At 41.7% G+C, this 25824-nt stretch overlaps 1 protein-coding gene across 5 annotated transcripts in view; it reads right to left on the bottom strand.

Annotated features, from left to right (window-relative positions):
- The window catches only part of LOC124616715, a 55367-nt gene extending 32033 nt beyond the window's left edge, over window positions 1-23334 (bottom strand). For 4 of the 5 annotated variants that reach the window (XR_006979868.1, XM_047145076.1, XM_047145074.1 and 1 more), the window contains exons 1-4: window positions 23218-23334; window positions 13756-13941; window positions 8146-8325; window positions 3782-4021 (exon numbers count right to left, since the gene is read on the bottom strand). Coding sequence is in view for 4 of the 5 variants with exons in the window: in XM_047145076.1 (XP_047001032.1) it covers window positions 3782-4021; window positions 8146-8325; window positions 13756-13941; window positions 23218-23312 (701 nt within the window). In the remaining variant the exon portion in view is untranslated. The remainder of the gene's footprint in view (window positions 1-3781; window positions 4022-8145; window positions 8326-13755; window positions 13942-23217) is intronic. The other variant, XM_047145075.1, reaches the window with a different exon arrangement.
- Window positions 23335-25824: the final 2490 nt, after the last annotated feature.

The following is a 25824-nucleotide window of genomic DNA, read 5'->3' as shown; positions in this document are numbered from 1 at the left end:
TCAAGCCCCTCGACTCTTATAACTGCCATCTGGTTCCTGTACAAATTGTAAATAGCCTTTCGCTCCCTGTATTTTACCCCTGCCACCTTTAGAATTTGAAAGAGAGTATTCCAGTCAACATTTTCAAAAGCTTTCTCTAAGTCTACAAATGCTAGAAATGTAGGTTTGCCTTTCTTTAACCTTTCTTCTAAGATAAGTCGTAGGGTCAGTATGGCCTCACGTGTTCCAACATTCCTACGGAATCCAAACTGATCTTCCCTGAGGTCGGCTTCTACTAGTTTTTCCATTCGTCTGTAAAGAATTCGTGTTAGTAGTTTGCAGCTGTGGCATATTAAATGGATAGGTCGGTAGTTCAAACAAATTTCGAGCTTGCAGCCGGTCGTCGTTCAATACTTCGCACGATATGTCAACTGGGCACCTGCCAGTCACCTTCAGCTGAGCTGTCGCAGACGCGAAAACGTCCTCCATTCCACAATATATAGCGTACTGTAACTATTCTGCGCATGCATCGAAAGCTTGATAGTTGAACCACACTGCCCGCCGGCCGCGCCCTCGCTGGTGAATAGTGGAACTCAGTCGCCCTCTGCGTTGCTGTTTGCCACGGCCGTCGATGCACTCAGTCGTCTTCGATTTGAGCAAATCGTGGAGATGACAGGATTCCATGCACTGTCCAGCTGGTAGCCGCTGTCACAGTTTAACAGATTTTCCGCCAGTCGTATTTCTACGGATTCTTCAATAATGGAGTCCCAGAAAGACGTTGCTGTAGACAAAATCATTGTTTTCTCATACTCCATTGAATGTCCAGTAGAAATACCATGTTCAGCAGAGGATTCTTGCTATTTTAAACGAAGTGTTACCAACAAAAGGAAGAAAAGCTAAAGATGGTTCTGGCATGTTCTCCTCTTTATTCTCTTCCTGCTTCTTAGTTTTAATTGTTAGTGCCCTGTTAATCTGCCGGATGGAATACCCATTTTCGCTGAGTACTGTCTTTAGATGGGCGAATTCTTGAGGTAAGCTATCTAGATCTGGGACAGTATGAGCTCTATGAACAAGTGTTTTAAGCAAATTCATGGTTTGTGATGGGTGATGGCAACTTGATGCTTGCAGGTACAAATCAGTACAAGTGTGTTTCCGGTAAACTGAATGCCCTAGAGAACCATCATTCTTCCTTCGACCAGGACATCCGAGAAAGGCAAACAACCATCTTCCTCTATTTCCATGGTGAACAGGATGTTGCTATGAATGGAGTTGAGGTGATGTAGAAACTCGATTAATTTATCTTCTCCATGAGGCAACACTATGAAAGTGTCATCCACATACCGCCAAAAAACAGTTGGCTTCAGGGCAGCTGATTCAAGCGCTCTCTCTTCAAAATCCTTCATAAAAAGGTTGGCCACCAAAGGAGACAGGGGGCTACCCATGGCGACACCGTCAGTCTGTTCAAAATATTCTTGATTAAACATAAAATAAGTTAAAATTCACAGGATAGATCGGTAATTTTCACATCTGCCAACACCTGCTTTCTTTGGGTTTGTAATTATTATATTCTTCTTGAAACCTAAGGGTATTTCTTACGCCTGTCTCATACGCTTTGCTCACCAGATGGTAGAGTTTTGTCAGGACTGGCTCTGCCAAGGCCATCAGTAGTTCTAATGGAATGCTGTCTACTCCTGGGGCCCTGTTTCGACTCGGGTCTTTCAGTGCTCTGTCAAACTCTTCATGCAGTATCATATCTCCCATTTCATCTTCATCTACATTCTCTTCTATTTCTATAATATTGTCCTCAAGTACATCACCCTTGTATAGACCCTCTATATACTCCTTCCACCTTTCTGCTTTCCCTTCTTTCCTTAGAACTGGGTTTCTGTCTGAGCTCTTGATATTCATACAAGTGGTTCTCTTTTCTCCAAAGGTCTCTTTAATTTTCCTGTAGGCAGTATCTATCTTACCCCTAGCAAGATAAGCCTCTACATCCTTACATTTGTCCTGTAGCCATCCCTGCTTAGCCATTTTGCACTTCCTGTCGATCTCATTTTTGAGACGTTTGTATTCCTTTTTGCCTGCTTCATTTACTGCAGTTTTATATTTTCTCCTTTCATCAATTAAATTCAATATTTCTTCTGTTACCCAAGGATTTCTACTAGCCGTTGTCTTTTTACCTACTTGGTACTCTGCTGCCTTCACTACTTCATCCCTCAGAGCTACCCATTCTTCTTCTACTGTATTTCTTTCCCCAATTCCTGTCAATTGTTCCCTTATGCTCTCCCTGAAACTCTGTACAACCTCTGGTTTAGTCAGTTTATCCAGGTCCCATTTCCTTAAATTACCACCTTTCTGCACTTTCTTCAGTTTTAATCTATAGTTCATAACCAACAGATTGTGGTCAGAGTCCACATCTGCCCCTGGAAATGTCTTGTAATTTAAAACCTGGTTCCTAAATCTGTCTTACCATTATATAATCTATCCGATACCTTTTAGTATCTCCAGGATTCTTCCATGTATACAACCTTCTTTCATGATTCTTGAACCAAGTGTTAATTTTGATTAAGTTATGCTCTGTGCAAAATTCTACCAGACGGCTTTCTCTTTCATTCCTTACCCCCAATCCATATTCACCTACTATGTTTCCTTCTCTCCCTTTTCCTACTCTCGAATTCCAGTCACCCATGACTATTAAATTTTCGTCTCCCTTCACAATCTGAATAATTTCTTTTATTTCATCATACATTTCTTCAATTTCTTCGTCATCTGCAGAGCTAGTTGGCATATAAACTTGTACTACTGTAGTAGGCGTGGGCTTCGTATCTATCTTGGCCACAATAATGCGTTCACTATGCTGTTTGTAGTAGCTTACCTGCACTCCTATTTTTTTATTCATTATTAAACCTACTCCTGCGTTACCCCTATTTGATTTTGTATTTATAACCCTGTATTCACTTGATCTAAACTCTTGTCCCTCTTGTCACCGAACTTCACTAATCCCCACTATATCTAACATTAACCTATCCATTTCCCTTTTTAAATTTTCTAACCTACCTGCCCGATTAAGGGATCTGACATTCCACGCTCCGATCCGTAGAACGCCAGTTTTATTTCTCCTGATAACGACGTCCTCCTGAGTAGTCCCTGCCCGGAGATCCGAATGGGGGACTATTTTACCTCCGGAATATTTTACCCAAGAGGACGCCATCATCATTTAACCATACAGCAAAGCTGCATGCCCTCGGGAAAAGTTACGGCTGTAGTTTCCCCTTGCTTTCAGCCGTTCGCAGCACCAGCACAGCAAGGCCGTTTTGGTTATTGTTACAAGGCCAGATCAGTCAATCATCCAGACTGTTGCCCTTGCAACTACTGAAAAGGCTGCTGCCCCTCTTCAGGAACCACACGTTTGTCTGGCCTCTCAACAGATACCCCTCCGTTGTGGTTGCACCTACGGTACGGCTATCTGTATCGCTGAGGCACGCAAGCCTCCCCACCAACGGCAAGGTCCATGGTTCAGATTGCTATTAATGTGACAGTTGCGTTCCAGTCAGACCTGCTGGTGGGAGTGGACATGTGTGCATGAGGTGTGCTTCTCTCTCTCTCTCTTTCTCTCTCTCTCTCTCTCTCGTGGAAAGCTATACTGTGTAACAGTCTTTCTGTCGTGCATTTCTGCTTCTCGACAGGTCACCTTTGTTGTGAGTAAGAATCTATCCTTTTCCTTATATTATTCTTATTCCAACCTGCAGTTTCCAAAGCTTGAACCTGCAAAGTAATTATGTAGACACAGATCTTTCCTTACCTGAGACTGATGAGATTCTCCGGAAACTTATCAAAAGGCACTCCAGTAACATCCGAATAATCGAATGTCAGACAGCGCAAACCTGACAATTTGAGGATGCTGCTCACACCTGGCTGCAACTCTGTAAAATACGTGGTACCGAAATACATGGTACCCATTCGCAACGTGTGAAGTCGCGGTAGCCCGACGAGGCAGGGGAATAGGCCTCCGCCGAGTCTGCTACAACCTGTCACATCTAGTCTGGAACAAACCACAAGTGCACTATCGTTTACACGGGAACAAGTTGGCAGAAATAAATATGATGAATTTTACTCCTAGCTGTCACCTTTGAGACAGAGCATTTTTCATGTAAATCAAAATTATTGTACATCTTCAAGTAAAATTGTTCCAAAATTAAACTTAAGTCTAAGGTGAGGGTGATGACAAATACACCTACAAAGTGGCATGACTGTCATAAAGGAAAAGTCACAAAAACAACACCTTACACAAGATCTGAAGCAAAGATTTGCAACATTGATGACGATACCCTACTCCTTGAGATAGCCTGAACATCAGGCTTTATAATCAGCAAGCCATTGTTAACACAATGGAAAAGAGCAAAATGCTACATTAGCCACTATCTCACAATGAGAAACTTCAGGGTTATGCATTGAGAAGAAAAAATTTTCTTTATTTCTTTAACAAAAACACACTTTTTGCCTAGAGAAAATACACTATCCCTTGGGTGAAAGTACATTTTTTCCATGTTAAGAGACAATATACTTTTCCATTGAGCTATAAAATTATCAGTCCTGGGAACTGTAAAGGCTTTTATGCTCCAGTGCAGAGAAACCACCATTGTAATATTTCCTTACATAAAGAATGTAGGTAGAGGTTTCGCTAAGAATTTTGCACGATTGCACTGAAATGCCGATTCTTTGCATATACAAATGTTTACCGCATTTACCCGATTATAAGATGAGGCTTTTCCCAAACTCATCATTCCTAAACTGAAGGATCATTTCATCTCGTATTCACAGTCAACATTTTCACATTGTTTTGTAGAGCATATAGAGGTCATAATACATTTAGAGATGAAGCTTTGACTCTGAGGTCACATGCAGGTCAATTCTGAAGAATTTGGAAGGGCAGGGAAAGGGTGGAGGGAGGGATGACAGATGCCTTCTCAGGTCCCACCAAAACCTTTGAAATTGCAATGTATTCTGAATAAACAGGCAAATAATTGTGACAGCAAAGATATAAATTTCACAGCTGTACTGTCAGGATAATGATTAAAAACAGTGGTACCACAAAAAAACTGGGTTAGAAGCAAAATAGGTAGAAAAGAAAACAGTCCAAATATTAATGAAAACCATATCTTTTCCTTTATTTTAACTCCTTATCATAAAACCCTGAGTTACCTCGGTTTTATTATTCTGACAGATACTAAAAATCCATAGTGTACTTGGCCAGCTTATAAATAGACCTGTGAAAAAGTAGAACTCCATTTATACCTGTTTCAGCACTGATAGTTAAGTGTTCAGCCACTATAGAGCATCTGGTACTGCGTTTGCACCTGGCTGTCGTGGTGGTTGCCACTCGGTACCATCTTTACTGTGTGCAGCTTTAGATGCTCGACAATTAAACACGTGCATTCCAGCCTTTCTCCTGTATTGTTGTTTAGGTTTACTACAGTGATCCTAAGTCTGACATTGAATTTAAGCATGTTGTTGTTGTTGTCGTTGTTGTTGTGGTCTTCAGCCCCGAGACTGGTTTGATGCAGCTCTCCATGCTACTCTATCCTGTGCAAGCTTCTTCATCTCCCAGTACCTACTGCAGCCTACATCCTTCTGAATCTGCTTGGTGTATTCATCTCTTGGTCTCCCTCTACGATTTTTACCCTCCACGCTGCCCTCCAACACTAAATTGGTGATCCCTTGATGCCTCAGAACATGTCCTACCAACCGGTCCCTTCTTCTAGTCAAGTTGTGCCACAAACTCCTCTTCTCCCCAATCCTATTCAGTACCACCTCATTGGTTATGTGATCTACCCATCTAATCTTCAGCATTCTTCTGTAGCACCACATTTCAAAAGCTTCTATTCTCTTCTTGTCTAAACTATTTATCGTCCATGTTTCACTTCCATACATGGCTAACACTTAAATCAATACTCGACGTTAACAAATTTCTCTTCTTCTGAAACACTTTCCTTGCCATTGCCAGTCTACATTTTACATTCTCTCTACTTCGACCATCTTCAGTTATTTTGCTCCCCAAACAGCAAAACTCCTTTACTACTTTAAGTGTCTCATTTCCTAATCTAATTCCTTCAGCATCACCCGACTTAATTCAACTACATTCCATTAGCCTCATTTTGCTTTTGTTGATGTTCATCTTAGATCCTCCTTTCAAGACATTGTCCATTCCGTTCAACTGCTCCTCCAAGTCCTTTGCTGTCTCTGACAGAATTACAATGCCATCGGTGAACCTCAAAGTTTTTATTTCTTCTCCATGGATTTTAATACCTACTCCGAACTTTTCTTTTGTTTCCTTTACTGCTTGCTCAATATACAGATTGAATAACATCGGAGGAGGCTACAACCCTGTCTCACTCCCTTCCCAACCACTGCTTCCCTTTCATACCCCTCGACTCTTATAACAGCCATCTGCTTTCTGTACAAATTGTAAATAGCCTTTCGCTCCCTGTATTTTACCCCTGCCACCTGCTGAATTTGAAAGACAGTATTCCAGTCAACATTGTCAAAAGCTTTCTCTAAGTCTACAAATGCTAGAAATGTAGGTTTGCCTTACCTTAATATTTCTTCTAAGATAAGTCGTAGGGTCAGTATTGCGTCATGTGTTCCAACATTTCTACCGAATCCAAACTGATCTTCCCCAAGGTCCGCTTCTACCAGTTTTTCCATTCGTCTGTAAAGAATTCACATTAGTATTTTGCAGCCATGACTTATTAACGTGATAGTTCAGTAATTTTCACATCTGTCAACACCTGCTTTCTTTGGGATTGGAATTATTATATTCTTCTTCAAGTCTGAGGGTATTTCGCCTGTCTCATACATCTTGCTCACCAGATGGTAGAGTTTTGTCAGGACTGGCTCTCCCAAGGCTGTCGGTAGTTCTAATGGAATGTTGTCTACTCCTGGGGCCCTGTTTCGACTCGGGTCTTTCAGTGCTCTGTCAAACTCTTCATGCAGTATCATATCTCCCATTTCATCTTCATCTACATTCTCTTCTATTTCTATAATATTGTCCTCAAGTACATCACCCTTGTATAGACCCTCTATATACTCCTTCCACCTTTCTGCTTTCCCTTCTTTCCTTAGAACTGGGTTTCTGTCTGAGCTCTTGATATTCATACAAGTGGTTCTCTTTTCTCCAAATGTCTCTTTAATTTTCCTGTAGGCAGTATCTATCTTACCCCTAGCAAGATAAGCCTCTACATCCTTACATTTGTCCTGTAGCCATCCCTGCTTAGCCATTTTGCACTTCCTGTCGATCTCATTTTTGAGACGTTTGTATTCATTTTTCCCTGCTTCATTTACTGCACCTTAGAAAGTGAAGAAGAATGTGGCGTTATTTCATTCGAGACCGAAAGTGACGACAGTTTGCCAGTCGAGCGACAAGTACTTGCCGGTGGTACGAGATAAATACGTCCACTGTGCTCTGGCCAGCTTCTACGAGATTTCTGTTCACAGGAAACCGTTGTAAAATCCACACTTAGAATTGACAGCTGCACAGAAACCTAAAAATGACTCCAAGTTTCAGATATTTCAATCGAAGTCTAGTGCACCAGTATGCTCAGGATTTTACTATTGGTGATTTTCAAAATTTTGCAACTTATAATTTTGAGCTCTAAAACCCATCTTTATATTTCAGTATGTAATGTCTTTCAGTATATAATGTTTTTCATTAATAAAAAATATCATTTTTGGAACATAATTTGAAAAAAATATATATATATTAAGGGGTTAATTCTCCTTGTATTATCAAAATGTAGACAGTCAAAACTGGAATTTTAGGCAGATACATAATGTCAATAAAACAGTTTGTTACTCTGATTCGTCAGGGTATGTTAAAATAAATGTTTCTAAAGAAGCCTTTCGGATCGTCTTATACTTGGGTAAAAACAGTAGTAAACTTCATGCGTGTTTGACAATTGTTGCACTCTACCTCAGTCATATTGCAGTTTTAATGGCCAGCTGCATATTTTATTTATTGTCTTGACTTACAATTCTTTTTCAACACAATTTCAGTCACAACATTTATGAGTAACTCACACGATTCTGTACTACTTCACCAGTTACGTTTTCATTATTCAGCAAAATACTCTGTCTGCACTACACTGCAAAGCCAGCAACATCACTTACATTTCAAGATGTTCTAGATGGTCGATCTCCGAGAAGGCAGCAGGCGACAGCTTCGTAGCGTGAGTGACGGAGAGCTGCCGCAAACCGGGACATCCGTGGCTGATGGCAATTACTGTGTTATCTTCCACACCGTATCCGTGTGGTAGATCCAGCACTTTCAGTTGTGGCAGTCCTCCATTCCTTAAAAATACAATCGAGTACATAGTTTATGTTGTGTCACATTATTTTGTCTTTATAATGGGGGGAAAAAATCAGAAACAGCAACCTGACACATTCTGCTTACAATGACAGAACACACCCTGCTCACCAATTTTGATAACTTCAGGACGCTGATCAGTTGCCACAGCAAAGTAACTCTCACGAAAGGATAGGGTCACAACACTACATTTTTTGGAAACATCCACATCAAATGAACCGAGGCGCTATCTGATTTGCACCAAGTACAATTTTAGAACACTAAAAAATAGGGAAATTGTAACTATATTAATTTTCCAGGTATCAAAATTCTAATTTAAATTTGTTTCATATATGTTCGACTGATCACGGACAGTGGGGACTCGCGGATATCGAGGTGATCATTATATAGTATGGGAAAATAAAACTGGCCATAACACGAGAGTAGAGCAACATTGGCAACCTCGATTTGAGCAATAGAGAACCACGGGTCAGAAATGCACCGTCGGGAAGCTCCCGCTGTAGAACAGCAGCCGGTCAGCTGCGAGGATGTGTCTAGTTGTGTAATTTTGTCAGAATCGGTGCTACTGAAGTTGTTAGAATATAAGTTAATTCAGGTTATCTCTACATGACAAAAAAACAAACATGTAGCCTATACATTTCAGTATTAACAACACTGGATCTTACAGTACCTCATGTCAACTATCTACATGCAGTCCTGTTTCTCCAGTACCAATTAGTATCTTATTATTGACATTACAGTACTATTAGCATAATTGGATTTAACAGTCTACCATTAAACAGTAAACATAACAGAAAATTCGTGTGTCAGGTAACTAGCCGTGGATATGTATTTAAAGTTTTACCAAGTTTGACAGACCAGCTGATACTATCATCTGCAGCTAATTTAAGTAGTAACTGTGCTCAGAGCACACACTTTTCCGTGCTCTCGTCACCGATCAGCTGTAGCTCCACAACGGTGCAGTTATGACCTACAGTTATTCAGAAAATGTTTGTCAATTCTGTGTCCTCTTCTGTGGTCTGAATCGATCAGTCTGGTTGTTGTTCTCTGTCTTTCATATGACCAAACAACTCAGTCATTTATGTCATACAACTGAGTCTGTGAAAATAAAAGTTTCTTAAAATATGTACAGCTGTGGTATGTGTCACGCCAAAGTTTCACCCGTTACCACAGATGTGCCTCGAGATAAAGGCCTCACTGACTGTGGCTGACTGGTACGAGACCTGTGTTCATATTATTTGTTTACTTTGATCCTCAGTCCAGATTCTGCTTTCTGTACGCTTTCTGTTTTTTATTGGCAACAAAGTGTTTTACAATTCCTATTGCTGTCTTCTAGGACTTGGAGAGGAGACTTAGTATACAAGTTTTTAATAATGAACCCGCACCTCTTGAGATGTAAAATAAGTTTGAAGATTAGAACACTTTTGAATCCACCACTTCCCAGTGCGCGCACCTATTGAGAGGAATGTGCCGTTCTCACACGCTGTTGTAATTATGACATCACGTACTATTTTCCTCTGACTCCAACAATGGCTGCAAGTACGTTCACTGGTCAGTACGTTCACAACTGCAGCGATCTGTGGTGTTTCACAGACCGGCCAAACTCTCTACTTTGAAGAGAATGTCCTTCACCACGTAGAATGGAACACTAAGACGAATATTCTAAACACTGACTGTATCGTGTGCTCCTACAGCACGCGAGTCGGAGCTCATTACCTCCACTGTGTGCGTGTCTGCACACAGTGAAGTGGAAGATATGAAAGTGATCCAACCTTCAAACTTATTTTACATCCAAATGGTAAATTTGCAGACATGGGTTCCTCATCAGATTTGTTCTGCCAAGTCACCTGCACAACCCTTAGGAACCTGCAACAGGAATTGTGAAAATCTTTCTTTAAGCGTTTTTTGGAAACGTGAATATGAAAAACAAAAATTGTCACACACACACACACACACACACACACACACACACACACACACTCTCTCTCTCTCTCTCTCTCTCTCTCTCTCTCTCTCTCTCTGTGTGTGTGTGTCTCTGTGTCTCTCTCTCTGTGTGTGTGTGTGTGTGTGTGTGTGTGTGTGTGTGTGTGTGTGTCCCCTCTAACTTGCCAAAGGGTTTCTTCTGAAAAACTCTACACTTCTGCTATCTAGTGCAGTGAGAGGCTTCCTTTACTTCATAATATTTACATTAGAACTGCCAGATCTTTGGCTGGTTGATTTGAAGCCACCAAATTTGTGAGTAACCCTGACAGCTGAGAGACCTAACCCCTGCTGGCTCAGTACATGTTTTCAGTAACAAACAGCACACCATACTGTACATATGCAAGGGTAAGATGACCCCAATTTTAAGACGAGCCCCCTTTTATTTGACTGGCTTCTTAAGAAAAATTAATTTTTAACATATTCTTGACCAATCAAAATTACAAACTGTTTTATTGACAAAGTATTTGCCTAAAGAGTTAACATTATACCTGTTCTAAATTTATGCCATTTTAATTGAATTAACTGTGAGTTGTTCTGATGTGATGACCTCAGAATATGGCTGTTTTCATCCAAATACGTGTAGGATTTTGCTTTTGTACAGGTGTGACAATTTTGCGGTGTCTCTCACTTCCAAACACATAATCTGCTCACTGCTCTCTCATTAGCTACATAGAACTGACAGCTGACACATATCCTTTCACACCCGTCATACATCACAGTGAACATCGATAACACTACAGCGGGAAACACACAACTACGCCACTGGCCCCTATGTAGACTAACTGTCTGCTGCAGAAGTTAATACTACTATTGTGTGTTTGTCCAGTTTTAAAGTCAATTCAGTTCTGAATACATGTGCATTCAGGCAAACTGCAGTTTAAACATGGAAGATGTACAAAAAGAGACAGAGTATGTGGTACAGATTACCACTGTTGGCATATCAGGTATCTTATGTGACCTCAGTAAGGCATTTGCTATGGTGAACCATACGCAGCTGCCCCTCAAATTAGCTTCTTATGGTGTCCATGAAAAATCTTTAAATTAGTTCAAGTCATATCTCAAAAATAGGAAACAGAGGGTAGTTATACAACATAAGGGCAAGAAAGCTTGCTCTAGTTGGAAGGAAATACATGCAGGTGTACCCCAGGGGTCCATACAAGGCCCATTACTATATAAATGACACACCAGGTAAGGTAACTTCAGATACGATTCTGTGTGCAGATGACTCAACAGCAGTAGTCTGCTGTAAAAACACTGAAGAATTAGCACAGAAAACAAAACAGACTGATCATGTGGATTGCTTACTGAAGCAGTTAAATAGTTTTGTTTATGCAATGAGGGTTCCGAATAAAGTAACTGACTTAGCTGTTAGGAAAATTGTGTATCATACATATTTTATATCAGTTGTAAGGTATGGCATAATTTTTTGGGGAGTTGAAAAGGAAGCCACCCAAGAGTGTTCAAGCTACAGAAAAAAAAATTATCAGAGCTATGACTGGAACAAACCTTTATTTGCAAGCCTTGACTTTCTGACCATTCCTTCCATGTTTATATATGAAACACTTCTCTGAGTTAAGAAACCCACATCTTTTTGAGGGAAATTCATTTACACATACTTATCCAACAAAACACAAACAAGATTACATGTTACATTGCCATAGACAACCATTATCTGAAAATACTGCATATTACATGGCTTTGAAGCTTAGCAAATAAAATCCATTCAAAGATGAAGGACTGTAAGCTAGAATCTACCTGTGCAAACATTGAAAATATTTAAAAAGCCAACTGCTACTACAGTGTGGATGATTTTATAAACAGAGACAAGTAGGAGATAACATATCTGTTTTGTTTTCCTGTTTTTTCTACATTACGTTCTATGTGTATGCTTATGTTCCCTTTTACTGGAGGTATATGTTCTTTTTAAATGTGTCGATACTTGTAAACTATCATGAGAACTATGTATCTAAATATGTAGATGTAAACACATATATTACATTTATGGAAATATGTGGTCCTTGAGGTATGTCCATATTTATAAACTACAGAAACAAACATGAAAAATACTTCCATATGCATTATTTTAATGTATCTTGTTTTAGGTATCCTTAGGTAGGCACAGAATTATTCATTGATGAGTGACCAATATTTCAATCAAACGACTGTATATAACATGTCATGTGACAATAAAGATGTTGTGTTGGCTGAAGAGTCAACACCGTGTTACGAGAGGAGGCCAAAAGGCACGCATTTTAGCTCACGCAGGCTGGCATAAGGAGGGAAGAACTACATTGACGTGAGATCTGGAACATGACAAGGAATTAGAATTCAAAAAGCGGACATAATTAGTTTGATACTTAACTTTAATCCATTAATGATGAACATTGCTCTTGATGGTACATGATTCACAATATTATCTGTTCAGATTATAGTAACTGAATATGGCACCTTGCTAGGTCATAGCAAATGACGTAGCTGAAGCAGGTCCGACGTATACTAACGGACCGCAGCCGATTTAAAGGCTACCACCTAGCAAGTGTGGTGTCTGGTGGTGACACCACAAAAGATTCTCTTCTGTTCTATTCCCCTCCCCACACTCATCCTAGTTCCCTGCCAAGCTGTTCCCCCACCGAGCCTCGTATAGTGCTGCTCGAGACTGTGGAACGTGTACTACAATATCTTCAGAGTGCAAGTCAGATGTAACAACAATGACAACCACAACCGATACATAAATAAAGTTCACAATCATGATTCGGTCCAATTCTTTAACTATTGCTTACCCCACGATCTACTGACGTCTGTCAGTACTATCTCCTGATGAGTCTCGCCACTATAATTTACAGTCAACCTAATACGATTTATTTTGTTAATTAGAAATCTAATTCTGGATTAATTTTCCTCTCTTCTCATCTGAATGTCACCAAGTTCTAAAGCTGATTAAAAGTTGGTAATGTTTCACCCATTGTTCTAATACACGAACAGCAACTGAATTTCTCACTTGCAATGCACTTGATAAATCCTTCCAGTCTCTCATAATCAAATAAAATATTGATCTGGGGTCAGAATCGAGTAATGTTTTTTGAAGGACAACATTTTCGCTTTTGAATGTTATGTTTACTTAAAAATTAGTATTAATGTTTCTATCGGGAAACCTCGAGACTCTTTCGATGCAAATATCGTTTGCCCGGCCCTGCCCTTCTGAATTCTTCAAAATAAACCTGCACGTGACCTCAGCTAGCAAAGCTTCATCTGTAAATGTAGGATACCCTCTATATACTCTATTAAACAATGTTAAAATGTTAATCTCAGCAGCAATAGTTTAATCTGCCAATATTACTCGATCTCATATTTTCTGAATGGCAAATTTGGAAAAAAAACCTCATCTTATAATCAGGTAAATACAGCAGTTACCTACTTGATGGGTCACTTACGTAAAAGCCAGAGCAGCTGTTCCGGGCGGTATTCGATCGGGGACGGACATCCTGAGTTCCCGCAAGTGCTTCAAGCTTCCGACGGTAGTGAACGCCTCTCTGGCCGAGTTGCGGACTATGTCGAACTCATAAAGTTCCAGACGTTCCAAGCTGTCGGCATATACCGGCAGCAACGGTATGACGTGCCTTTCTAACAACAGAAATGGGGCTCGTGAAAATTATTCGTCTTCTGTCACATTTGAGGAGACCACACAAACGGCATACACTATATTCCAATTCCAAATTAAGGGTTCTTATTCTGCATTTGTAACATTTCTGTGTTCGACTGTCACCTTTACATCACTTGCCACTGAAATACGACATCATTACTATTACCACCACATTAATTTGCATCGAAAGTATACCTGTGAGGGACAGATTGCGTGGGTATACATCAGACATCGTGGTGAGTGTCAGGGCACTGGGTACTAGGCCTTCTGTTGGGTACAAAATAGTCTTTCCGCTCCCGGGATTGGAATGACTCCTTACCCTCTCCCTTAAAACCCAAATCCTTTCGTCTTTCCCTCTCCTTCCCTCTTTCCTGACGAGGCAACCGTTGGTTGCGAAAGCTAGAATTTTGTGTTTATGTTTGTGTGTCTATCGACATGCCAGCGCTTTCGTTTGGTAAGTCACATCATCTTTGTTTTTATATATATAGGTGCCTATCGATCTGCCAGCGCTTTCGTTCGGTAAGTCACACATCTTTGTTTTTAGATATATTTTTCTTTCCCTCTCCATCCCCCTTTCCTGATGAGGCAACAGTTTGTTGCGAAAGTTTGAATTTTGTGTGTGTGTTTGTTTTTTTGTGTGTCAGTGCTTTTGTTTGGTAAGTCTCATCATTCCACGTGGGAAAAATATATCTAAAAACAAAGATGATGTGACTTACCAAACAAAAGTGCTGGCAGGTCGATAGACACACAAACAAACACAAACATATACACTAAATTCAAGCTTTCGCAACCAACGGTTGCTTCGTCAGGAAAGAGGGAAGGAGAGGAAAAGACGAAAGGATGTGGGTTTTAAGGGAGAGGGTAAGGAGTCATTATAATCCCAGGAGCAGAAAGACTTACCTTAGGGGGAAAAAGGACAGGTATACACTCGCACACACACACACATATCCATCCGCATATACACAGACACAAGCAGACATTTGTAAAGGCAAAGAGTTTGGGCATAGATGTCAGTCGAGGCGGAAATACAGAGGCAAAGATGTTGTTGAAAGACAGGTCAGGTATGAGCAGCGGCAAATTGAAATTAGAAATTAGCGGAGATTGAGGACTGGCGGATAGTGAGAAGAGAGGATATGCTGAAGGGCAAGTTTCCATCTCCGGAGTTCTGACAGGTTGGTGTTAGTGGGAAGTATCCAGATAACCCGGACGGTGTAACACTGTGCCAAGATGTGCTGGCCGTGCACCAAGGCATGTTTAGCCACAGGGTGATCCTCATTACCAACAAACACTGTCTGCCTGTGTCCATTCATGCGAATGGACAGTTTGTTGCTGGTCATTCCCACATAGAAGGCTTCACAGTGTAGGCAGGTCAGTTGGTAAATCACGTGGGTGCTTTCACACGTGGCGCTGCCTTTGATCGTGTACACCTTCTGGATTACAGGACTGGAGTAGGTGGTGGTGGGAGGGTGCATGGGACAGGTTTTACACCGGGGGCGGTTACAAGGGTAGGAGCCAGAGGGTAGGGAAGGTGGTTTGGGGATTTCATAGGGATGAACTAAGAGGTTACGAAGGTTAGGTGGACGGCAGAAAGACACTCTTGGTGGAGTGGGGAGGATTTCATGAAGGATGGATCTCATTTCAGGGCAGGATTTGAGGAAGTCGTATCCCTGCTGGAGAGCCACATTCAGAGTCTGATCCAGTCCTGTCACAAGTGGGGCACTTTTGGGGTTCTTCTGTGGGAGATTCTGGGTTTGAGAGGATGAGGAAGTGGCTCTGGTTATTTGCTTCTGTACCAGGTTGGGAGGGTAGTTGCAGGATGCGAATGCTGTTTTCAGGTTGTTGGTGTAATGGTTTTCGGATTCCGGACTGGAGCAGATTTGTTTGCCATGAAGACCTAGGCTGTAGGGAAGGGACCGCTTGATGTGGAATGGGTGGCAGCTGTCATAATGGAGGTACTGTTGCTTGTTGGTGGGTTTGATGTGGACGGACGTGTGAAGCTGGCCATTGGACAGGTGGAGGTCAACGTCAAGGAAAGTGGCATGGGATTTAGAGTAGGACCAGGTGAATCTGATGGAACCAAAGGAGTTGAGGTTAAAGAGGAAATTCTGGAGTTCTTCTTCACTGTGAGTCCAGATCATAAAAATGTCATCAATAAATCTGTACCAAACTTTGGGTTGGCAGGCCTGGGTAACCAAGAAGGCTTCCTCTAAGCGACCCATGAATAGGTTGGCGTACGAGGGGGCCATCCTGGTACCCATGGCTGTTCCCTTTAATTGTTGGTATGTCTGGCCTTCGAAAGTGAAGAAGTTGTGGGTCAGGATGAAGCTGGCTAAGGTAATGAGGAAAGAGGTTTTAGGTAGGGTGGCAGGTGATCGGCGTGAAAGGAAGTGCTCCATCGCAGCGAGGCCCTGGACATGCGGAATATTTGTGTATAAGGAAGTGGCATCAGTGGTTACAAGGATGGTTTCCGGGGGTAACAGATTGGGTAGGGATTCCAGGCATTCGAGAAAGTGGTTGGTGTCTTTGATGAAGGATGGGAGACTGCATGTAATGGGTTGAAGGTGTTGATCTACGTAGGCAGAGATGCGTTCTGTGGGGGCTTGGTAACCAGCTACAATGGGACGGCCGGGATGATTGGGTTTGTGAATTTTAGGAAGAAGGTAGAAGGTAGGGGTGCGGGGTGTTGGTGGGGTCAGGTGGTTGATGGAGTCAGGTGAAAGGTTTTGTAGGGGGCCTAAGGTTCTGAGGATTCGTTGAAGCTCCGCCTGGACATCAGGAATGGGATTACCTTGGCAAACTTTGTAAGTAGTGTTGTCTGAAAGCTGACGTAGTCCCTCAGCCACATACTCCCGACGATCAAGTACCTCAGTCGTGGAACCCTTGTCCGCCGGAAGAATGGCGATGGATCGGTCAGCCTTCAGATCACAGATAGCCTGGGCTTCAGCAGTGGTGATGTTGGGAGTAGGATTAAGGTTTTTTAAGGATTGAGAGGCAAGGCTGGAAGTCAGAAATTCCTGGAAGGTTTGGAGAGGGTGATTTTGAGGAAGAGGAGGTGGGTCCCGCTGTGACGGAGGACGGAACTGTTCCAGGCAGGGTTCAATTTGGATAGTGTCTTGGGGAGTTGGATCATTAGGAGTAGGATTAGGATCATTTTTCTTCGTGGCAAAGTGATATTTCCAGCAGAGAGTACAGGTGTAGGACAGTAAATCTTTGACGAGGGCTGTTTGGTTGAATCTGGGAGTGGGGCTGAAGGTGAGGCCTTTGGATAGGACAGGGGTTTCAGATTGGGAGAGAGGTTTGGAGGAAAGGTTAACTACTGAATTGGGGTGTTGTGGTTCCAGATTGTGTTGATTGAAATTTTGAGGTTTTGGAGGGAGTGGAGCTGGAAGTGGGAGATTGAGTAGATGGGAGAGACTGGGTTTGTGTGCAATGAGAGGAAGTTGAGGTTTGCTGGAAAGGTTGTGAAGGGTGAGTGAGTTGCCTTTCCGGAGGTGGGAAACCAGGAGATTGGATAGTTTTTTAAGGTGGAGGGTGGCATGCTGTTCCAATTTGCGGTTGGCCTGTAGGAGGATGCTCTGAACAGCCGGTGTGGATGTGGGAGAGGAAGGATTGAGGACTTTTATTAAGGATAGGAGTTGACGGGTGTGTTGATTGGCTGAGTGGGTGTGTAGCTGAAGGATTAGGTGGGTGAGGGCAATGGATTGTTCAGTTTGGAACTGGTATAGGGACTGATGGAAAGAAGGGTTGCAGCCAGAGATGGGAACTTTAAGTGTGAGGCCTTTGGGGGTGATGCCAAATGTCAGACAAGCCTGAGAAAATAAAATATGGGAGTGTAATCTGGCTAGGGCGAAGGCATGTTTGTGGAACAGCCATGGGTACCAGGATGGCCCCCTCGTACGCCAACCTATTCATGGGTCGCTTAGAGGAAGCCTTCTTGGTTACCCAGGCCTGCCAACCCAAAGTTTTCATGATCTGGACTCACAGTGAAGAAGAAATCCAGAATTTCCTCTTTAACCTCAACTCCTTTGGTTCCATCAGATTCACCTGGTCCTACTCTAAATCCCATGCCACTTTCCTTGACGTTGACCTCCACCTGTCCAATGGCCAGCTTCACATGTCTGTCCACATCAAACCCACCAACAAGCAACAGTACCTCCATTATGACAGCTGCCACCCATTCCACATCAGGCGGTCCCTTCCCTACAGCCTAGGTCTTCATGGCAAACAAATCTGCTCCAGTACGGAATCCGTGAACCATTACACCAACAACCTGAAAACAGCTTTCGCATCCCGTAACTACCCTCCCAACCTGGTACAGAAGCAAATAACCAGAGCCACTTCCTCATCTCCTCAAACCCAGAACCTCCCACAGAAGAACCACAAAAGTGCCCCACTTGTGACAGGATACTTTCCGGGACTGGATCAGATTCTGAATGTGGCTCTCCAGCAGGGATACGACTTCCTCAAATCCTGCCCTGAAATGAGATCCATCCTTCATGAAATCCTCCCCACTCCACCAAGAGTGTCTTTCTGCCGTCCACCTAACCTTCGTAACCTCTTAGTTCATCCCTATGAAATCCCCAAACCACCTTCCCTACCCTCTGGCTCCTACCCTTGTAACCGCCCCCGGTGTAAAACCTGTCCCATGCACCCTCCCACCACCACCTACTCCAGTCCTGTAATCCGGAAGGTGTACACGATCAAAGGCAGCACCACGTGTGAAAGCACCCACGTGATTTACCAACTGACCTGCCTACACTGTGAAGCCTTCTATGTGGGAATGACCCGCAACAAACTGTCCATTCGCATGAATGGACACAGGCAGACAGTGTTTGTTGGTAATGAGGATCATCCTGTGGCTAAACATGCCTTGGTGCACGGCCAGCACATCTTGGCACAGTGTTACACCGCCTGGGTTATCTGGATACTTCCCACTAACACCAACCTGTCAGAACTCCGGATATGGGAACTTGCCCTTCAGCATATCCTCTCTTCTCACTATCCGCCAGGCCTCAATCTCCGCTAATTTCTAATTTCAATTTGCCGCCGCTCATACCTCACCTGTCTTTCAACAATGTCTTTGCCTCTGTACTTCCGCCTCGACTGACATCTCTGCCCAAACTCTTTGCCTTTACAAATGTCTGCTTGTGTCTGTGTATATGCGGATGGATATGTGTGTTTGTGCGCGCGAGTGTATACCTGTCCTTTTTTCCCCCTAAGGTAAGTCTTTCCGCTCCCAGGATTGGAATGACTCCTTACCCTCTCCCTTAAAACCCACATCCTTTCGTCTTTCCCTCTCCTTCCCTCTTTCCTGATGAGGCAACAGTTTGTTGCAAAAGCTTGAATTTTGTGTGTATGTTTGTGTGTGTGTCGACCCGCCAGCACTTTCATTTGGTAAGTCTCATCATCTTTGTTTTTATATATATATATAAAATAGAGGGAAACATTCCACGTGGGAAAAATATATCTAAAAACAAAGATGACGAGACTTACCAAACGAAAGCGCTAGCACGTCGATAGACACACAAACAAACACAAACATACACACTAAATTCAAGCTTTCGCAACCAACGGTTGCTTCGTCAGGAAAGAGGGAAGGAGAGGGAAAGACGAAAGAATGTCTCATTTGTGCTGAGCTACTACCATAGGAGTTTTGCTCTCCCAAAATCTAAATCTAGCTCTATGCCAATTAACTGTACCAGAAAGATGAAAAGTGGGTTCATACAAAAAATATAATAGCTCAGAAAAAATGTGCACCTCCATTTCTTCTAGAATTCCTGTGCAAAATTCTTACCTTTTGGTGTGGTCATCAGATGCAATGCTTGCAACAATTCCAGTGTGTATGATTTCTGATGCAGTCAGTTTCCGAACTCACCATATCTCGAGTTGAAAGGTTTTAAGTTTATTGTTCACTCGTGTCACGGATTTTCTAGGGCGCCTTTTGTAAGTTGCACAGATACCTTTGACATCTTCACTCTATGTGCAAGGATGACACTCACTTTTCCATTTGCAGATGCACCAATTTTCTGTGATTTTCAGTGGCACTCGTACATTTGTTTACTGGCAGGCAGCTCTCTGTCAAATTGTTATCAAAATACACATTTCACACTAACAGTGGACTCCGATTTTGCTAATTGCAGCACAGAAAACAAATGCCTCCGTGGTGTCTCCATTTTCCTACGAATGAGCAACAGCAGCACTGCACCTTTAATTGAACTTCTATGTCAACTGCTCAAAAGTTTCCACTTTTCTCTGTCTGGAGTTGCATTTCTATCCTTTATAGTATGTAAAAGATTAATCCCAGAAATATGCCACTCCTCTTTGAATAACCCTGTATTTTGGCAAGTGTAGTCCTTTAAAATGACTGTCGTGTATGAGGCACAGACTGACAAGCCACAGTGGAAGAGATGCGCCGCACTAGCTCCGAATACGAGTAGGTGCGCGATCGAATGCCGGGCACTCGCGGACAGGCGATACCGAGAGGATAACCTAGGCACGTAAAGCGCCAACCCAACTGATTTTTGTAGTTCAGTTAGGCCCTGATCAGTTTGTGAGTTCACCACTATGCAACTTTACAAATCTTAATCTGAGAATGCAGCATTTGCAGTGAACTTTGTGTTTCAGTGTGAAGCTCGTATCTCTGCCTCAAATCTGTTCCTCACTACAGGATAATAACCAATACCAAGCGTCATTGCTTCTGCTGCTGCTGCTGCTGCTGCTGCTGCTGCTTCTACTACTACTACTACTACTACTACTACTACTACCACTATTATTATACAGTTATATCACAACCATCATCGTGTATCGGTATTTATCTACATAATTTAATTACATTTTTGTGAGTTCAATGTATCATTACAAGATATGAAATATGCACTTGTGCTGACATGAATGCATGAACAAAAGGTGTTTATGGTTTTCTTCTCTTCCCCCCCCCCCCCCCCCCCCTCTCTCTCTCTCGCCTAAGTGTGAGGTTTACTTTGTTCAGATACTGTTGCCCCATGTGTCAGCGTTATCAACCATCACTGCAAATACATGTGCTCACTGAACACTATCTACAGAAAATTCTATACTGTATTTTTTTTAAATTTTGAGTGCATATTCCACAGGGAGTTATTTTTGTGTGTGCATAACAATGAAACAATGACAGTCCAGGCCACAGTGGTTCCTGATAATGGTTAATTGTGGACAACAGTTAATGTATCACAGGTAAAGGGACTCTGAAGTGTGTAACTGAACTGTAGTATACTGAATTTTTACATCCAAGTGCTGGGACCAGCTCTTGACATACAGTTAAACCCCTGCTTACACTTTTCAGTGGAATGACACACACACACACACACACACACACACACACACAAAGTGTAAGTTGCAGGAAATTGCAAAATACAGGAAAGCATTGGAAACAAACCAAGTAAAAAATGAATAAATTTATCTTACTGTCATTCTCTTTATATTGTTCAAAATCAGAAATTATAACAATCTAAATTTTGCCTATTTAAAAAAACTGAAATAATTGTTTTTGCTTCTTTCTAACAGCAATTTGTTGTATTCTTTTGTTAAACCACATTAAAAGAGCATTTTAATTCTACTGTCAAACTTATTACCGGTAATCATTATAAACCTATGGTAAATAAAACTTGTAACACAATATTGGTTGAAACATTAATGTTGGGAGTCTTTAATAAATGGAGAACAACAGACACAAAATCATACAGCTTGTTGTCGACAAGCAGATCACACGGTTCAGGAACATCCTGGGCGAGGAAGAGGACGGAAATTGCAACATTATGGAGCATCTCGAGGAGGAATATTTACGTCTGACACTAAGTCGTACCGACATAAGACTGCGTGCCTCGTACGGATTCATGTATTTTACACTGAAGTAACAACAATTCGTGAAAGCTCGTTATAGAGTGATGTCTTGTTTGTATAAATGACTGAAATTAAATCAAAGCTGTGGTAATACAAGACAATGAGCAGAAGGAAGGCTGCTACTACAGTCAATACTGTCAGGTCACGATCATCATTCGGGAAGTGCCTCAGCGTGCTTTCCCACCCTTCCAAACACTGCGTACCTATAAACAGGTGGCTGTGGCCAAACATGATGACAATGAAAATCTCACTTACTATGCTAACGCTGTCTGACACGATTATTAACTTTGTGTATAGTCTCCATTTTCTGCTTTGTTCCGAGGTTGACTTTGAGTAGGAATACAATGCACTTTTTGCAGATATCTGCACAAAAAACAAAGTCAAATGTTGTGATAATGTCAAAGAAAACTTAAAGGTGCGGGAAATGTCGTAACACGGAATCAGTGACGACAGGAAAGTACTGAATTCAGAGAATGTGACTCCTGATTGTAATGACAAAAATGAATATAAAAAGCAAGAAAATGTAAAATGTGAGAATGTAAACACAGTGGTTTACTGTATTTATTTTTGGGAGTTTAGCATGACATTCACACGGTCACACTTTCATATGCGAGCTGCAGTAGAAAGCCATTTTTGCCAAATGTTTCACAATAAAATTACATAGTACCAAAACATATGTTCCACTACAAGCTTGCACAGTAGCATGCACAGTCCCCTCACATACGAGTTGCCAAGTTTCTCATACTGTTGCTACTGCGCAGCAAAAAGTAGAAGAGAAGTAAAAGATGACAGAATATTGCTGATGTAAATGGGAAAGTAATGGGCCCAGAATTGTGCCCTGAGGGATAAACATTTCAAAAACTTCCTCTTCCACAGGCTGTGCATACGCAATCAATCGACAGTGGCATATGTTAAATTATAAGTCCCCATTCTGAAATGACACAGTCTACCCATTAATTTCACTACGAAGCCCCATCTACAGACTAATGTGAAAAAAACTGAGAAACCCAAAATGTGCAATTGAGACAGGTCTGCCGGGTACTACCGAATCACACAGAACTGAACTGGGCACAACTGTTAAATACAGCGGCACTATTAGCTACGAGTGAAAGTAATTACGTAATAAACGTGACAGAAGATGTTTGAAGACATAGATATGTTTACTGAACTAGACCTAGCTTAAAAGCACTGTAACAATAATTAGATGTCTCCTTAACATTTTGTATCTCATGTCCCTATGTATACATAACGGTGAAATATGCCAAATGTCTTTTACACAGTGTGAAAAATACCGAACATACGAGAACAGTATTCGTCGAGCAAAAGTTGGCTCGAGTAAAAGTTAGACATTCGTACGAGGAGAGATAATAGTACTCACCTCGTTCCACCCACCGACCACTTTATTCGTAAGCACTTTAGGGTGTTCTTCTTGGCATTCAGAAAGTACTTCAGATCATCCGTATCGACAGACATACGTCCGAAGTCAATCTCGACCAGTCGGGTGCACCCGTCACCCAAAGGTCTCAGCACACAAGGACGCAGGACGCAAGTCGTCCCCACGTATCTCTCTTGCAGACACAGCACACGGAGGTGCTGCAGACGCGACACCGCCTCTGAAAATTTCTCGGTCTTCAGTAGCTCATCGGGTGCCGTCAGCACGTGTATCCCGGAGCACTGCTCGACCGAGTTCTTCACCGTCTGCAACCGCACACTTCCTGTAGTACAGTAACACTTCTGAGCTAAGGAGTGGGATACACTGAAACAAAAGAAGCACTATTAATGGTCGTTCAAACAGATGCTTTCTGCCTCTTCTGAAGCACCTGACCAATTTCCAGCAACAGAAGTTGCACAGCAGCTAAACAGACGGCCACAGAGGAAGTCAGTAACTGCGGTGAACGAGAGGAAAGCACCCGCACCGTCCACGCTCACCAAACTGACTTCCTATCAGCTAACAGGTGTCCTCCCTTCTGATGACTCCCGAGTCAGTTCGTATTGTCGATGTCACAGCTGCTCGCACCACCGTGTGTCTTTTTTGATCCCAGGAAACACTCTGAATGGCCTACATTTCAGAACAACTGAACTCTACTCTTCTTCCTTGTTGTTAATTGACTATGTGCCACCCCAGTAATCATATATACATTGAGACAAAGTAGTTACTGGGCAAAAGCTCAATGGATCAGAATGGAAATACATTAGTGGAGTTTCCTCAGTTCAGAAGGAGTTTTTCAGTAAAAAATGCTTACTACCCAAAAGGTTCATTTAGGTCCATTATGGTTTATTTAATGTTTTTTTTTTTTTTTTTTTTTGAGTTGTTTTAAGCTGTAATACGATACCAATGCAACTCTTGACCAACATTATTTTATAAAACAAACTATCACATACAAAAACGGCATTAAATGTGTGATTACATATGAGTTAATGTGTTAATGTTCAGCATGTGAACAAGAAAAGGTTTAGTAAAGGTTTGAAATTATGTTTGAAGTGTGCTGAAAGTCAATGGCCATCCTATTCATCAAACACTGGAGGAGTATTATTCGGATAACTTTTTTCTGTTTTAAGCAAAATGCAGTCTTTCAAACGTCTCAGTGCTTACGATTAAATATCTCCCTGGATATCACAAGATATGTTTAATTCAGTTGACGAAAGGAGAAAATATAAAAATCCAGCAAATGAAGCAGTTGAAGGGAAGTACACACATCTAAAAAATGAGATTAACAAAAAATCCAAAATGGCTAAGCAGGAGTGGTTTTAAGACATAGGATACAGAAGTATATATAACCCAGTGAAAGATAGATACCACCTGAAGGAAAGTTAGAGAGACATTTTCAGAAAAGGAAAGCATCTGTACAAATAACAAGAGGCCAGATGGAAAACCAGTCCTAAGCAAGAAGGGAAAGGTGACTGGTGGAGGGAGTATGCAAAAGGTGTACACAAGGGAAATGAACTTGAAGGCAATATTATGGTAAAGTAAGAGGATACAGATGAAGACGAGATGGGAGATACGATACGATACTGCGAGAGTCGAAACGAGGCCCCTAGAATAGACAACATTCCCTCTGAACTAATGATATCCTGGTATGTAAGATATATGAGACAGGTAAAGTACCCTCAGACTTGAAGACGAATATCATAATTCCTATTCCAAAGAAATCAAATGCTGACAGGTCTGAATATTACCAAACTAACAGTTTCATAAGTTCTGGTTCCAAAATAATAGCACAAATTCTTTTCAGGTGAATCAAAAAACTGGTAGCACTCAACCTCGGGGAACATATTTTTGGATTTCAGAGAAATGTAGGGACACCCGAGGCAATACTGACCCTATGACTTACCTTAGAAGATAGATTAAGGAAAGGCAAGCTTACTCTTATAGATTTTGTAGGGTTGCAGACAGCTTTTGACAATGTTAAGCGGGATACATTCTTTAGTTCCGAAGGTAGCACATGTAACGTGTCAGGACCAAAAGGTTGTATACAACTTGTACAGACACCAGGTGGCAGTTACGAGTTGAGGGGCACGAAAAGGAAGGGAGTGAGACAGGGTTTTACCCTATCCCCGATGTTATTCAGTCTCTACACTGAATGATCAGTAAACAAAACTACAGAAAAAATTGGAGTAGGAATTAAAGTTCAGAGAGAAGAAATAAAAACTTTGAGGCTTGCCGACGACATTGTAATTCTGTCAGGCAACAAAGAACTTGGAAGAGCAGTTGAACCGAGTGGGTAGTGTCTTATAAAGGGAAGATAGGATACAAAGTAAAACAAAGGTAATGGAATGTAGTCAAATTAAATCAGGGGATGCCGAGGGAATTAGATTCAGAAACGAGACACTAAAAGTAATAGATGAGTTTTGCTGATGAGGGCTTAAGTAGAAAGGATATAAACTGTAGACTGGTAATAGCAGGAACAGAGTTTTTTAAGAAGAGAAATTTGTTGACATGAAACATGGATATAAGTGTCAGGAAGTTGAAATGTGGTGCTACAGA

Source organism: Schistocerca americana, chromosome 5 (genome assembly GCF_021461395.2).
Source record: "Schistocerca americana isolate TAMUIC-IGC-003095 chromosome 5, iqSchAmer2.1, whole genome shotgun sequence".
Classification (NCBI taxonomy): domain Eukaryota; kingdom Metazoa; phylum Arthropoda; class Insecta; order Orthoptera; family Acrididae; genus Schistocerca; species Schistocerca americana.
The sequence above is the reverse complement of the archived record's forward strand: the minus strand, read 5'-3'. Positions and strand labels throughout refer to the sequence as shown.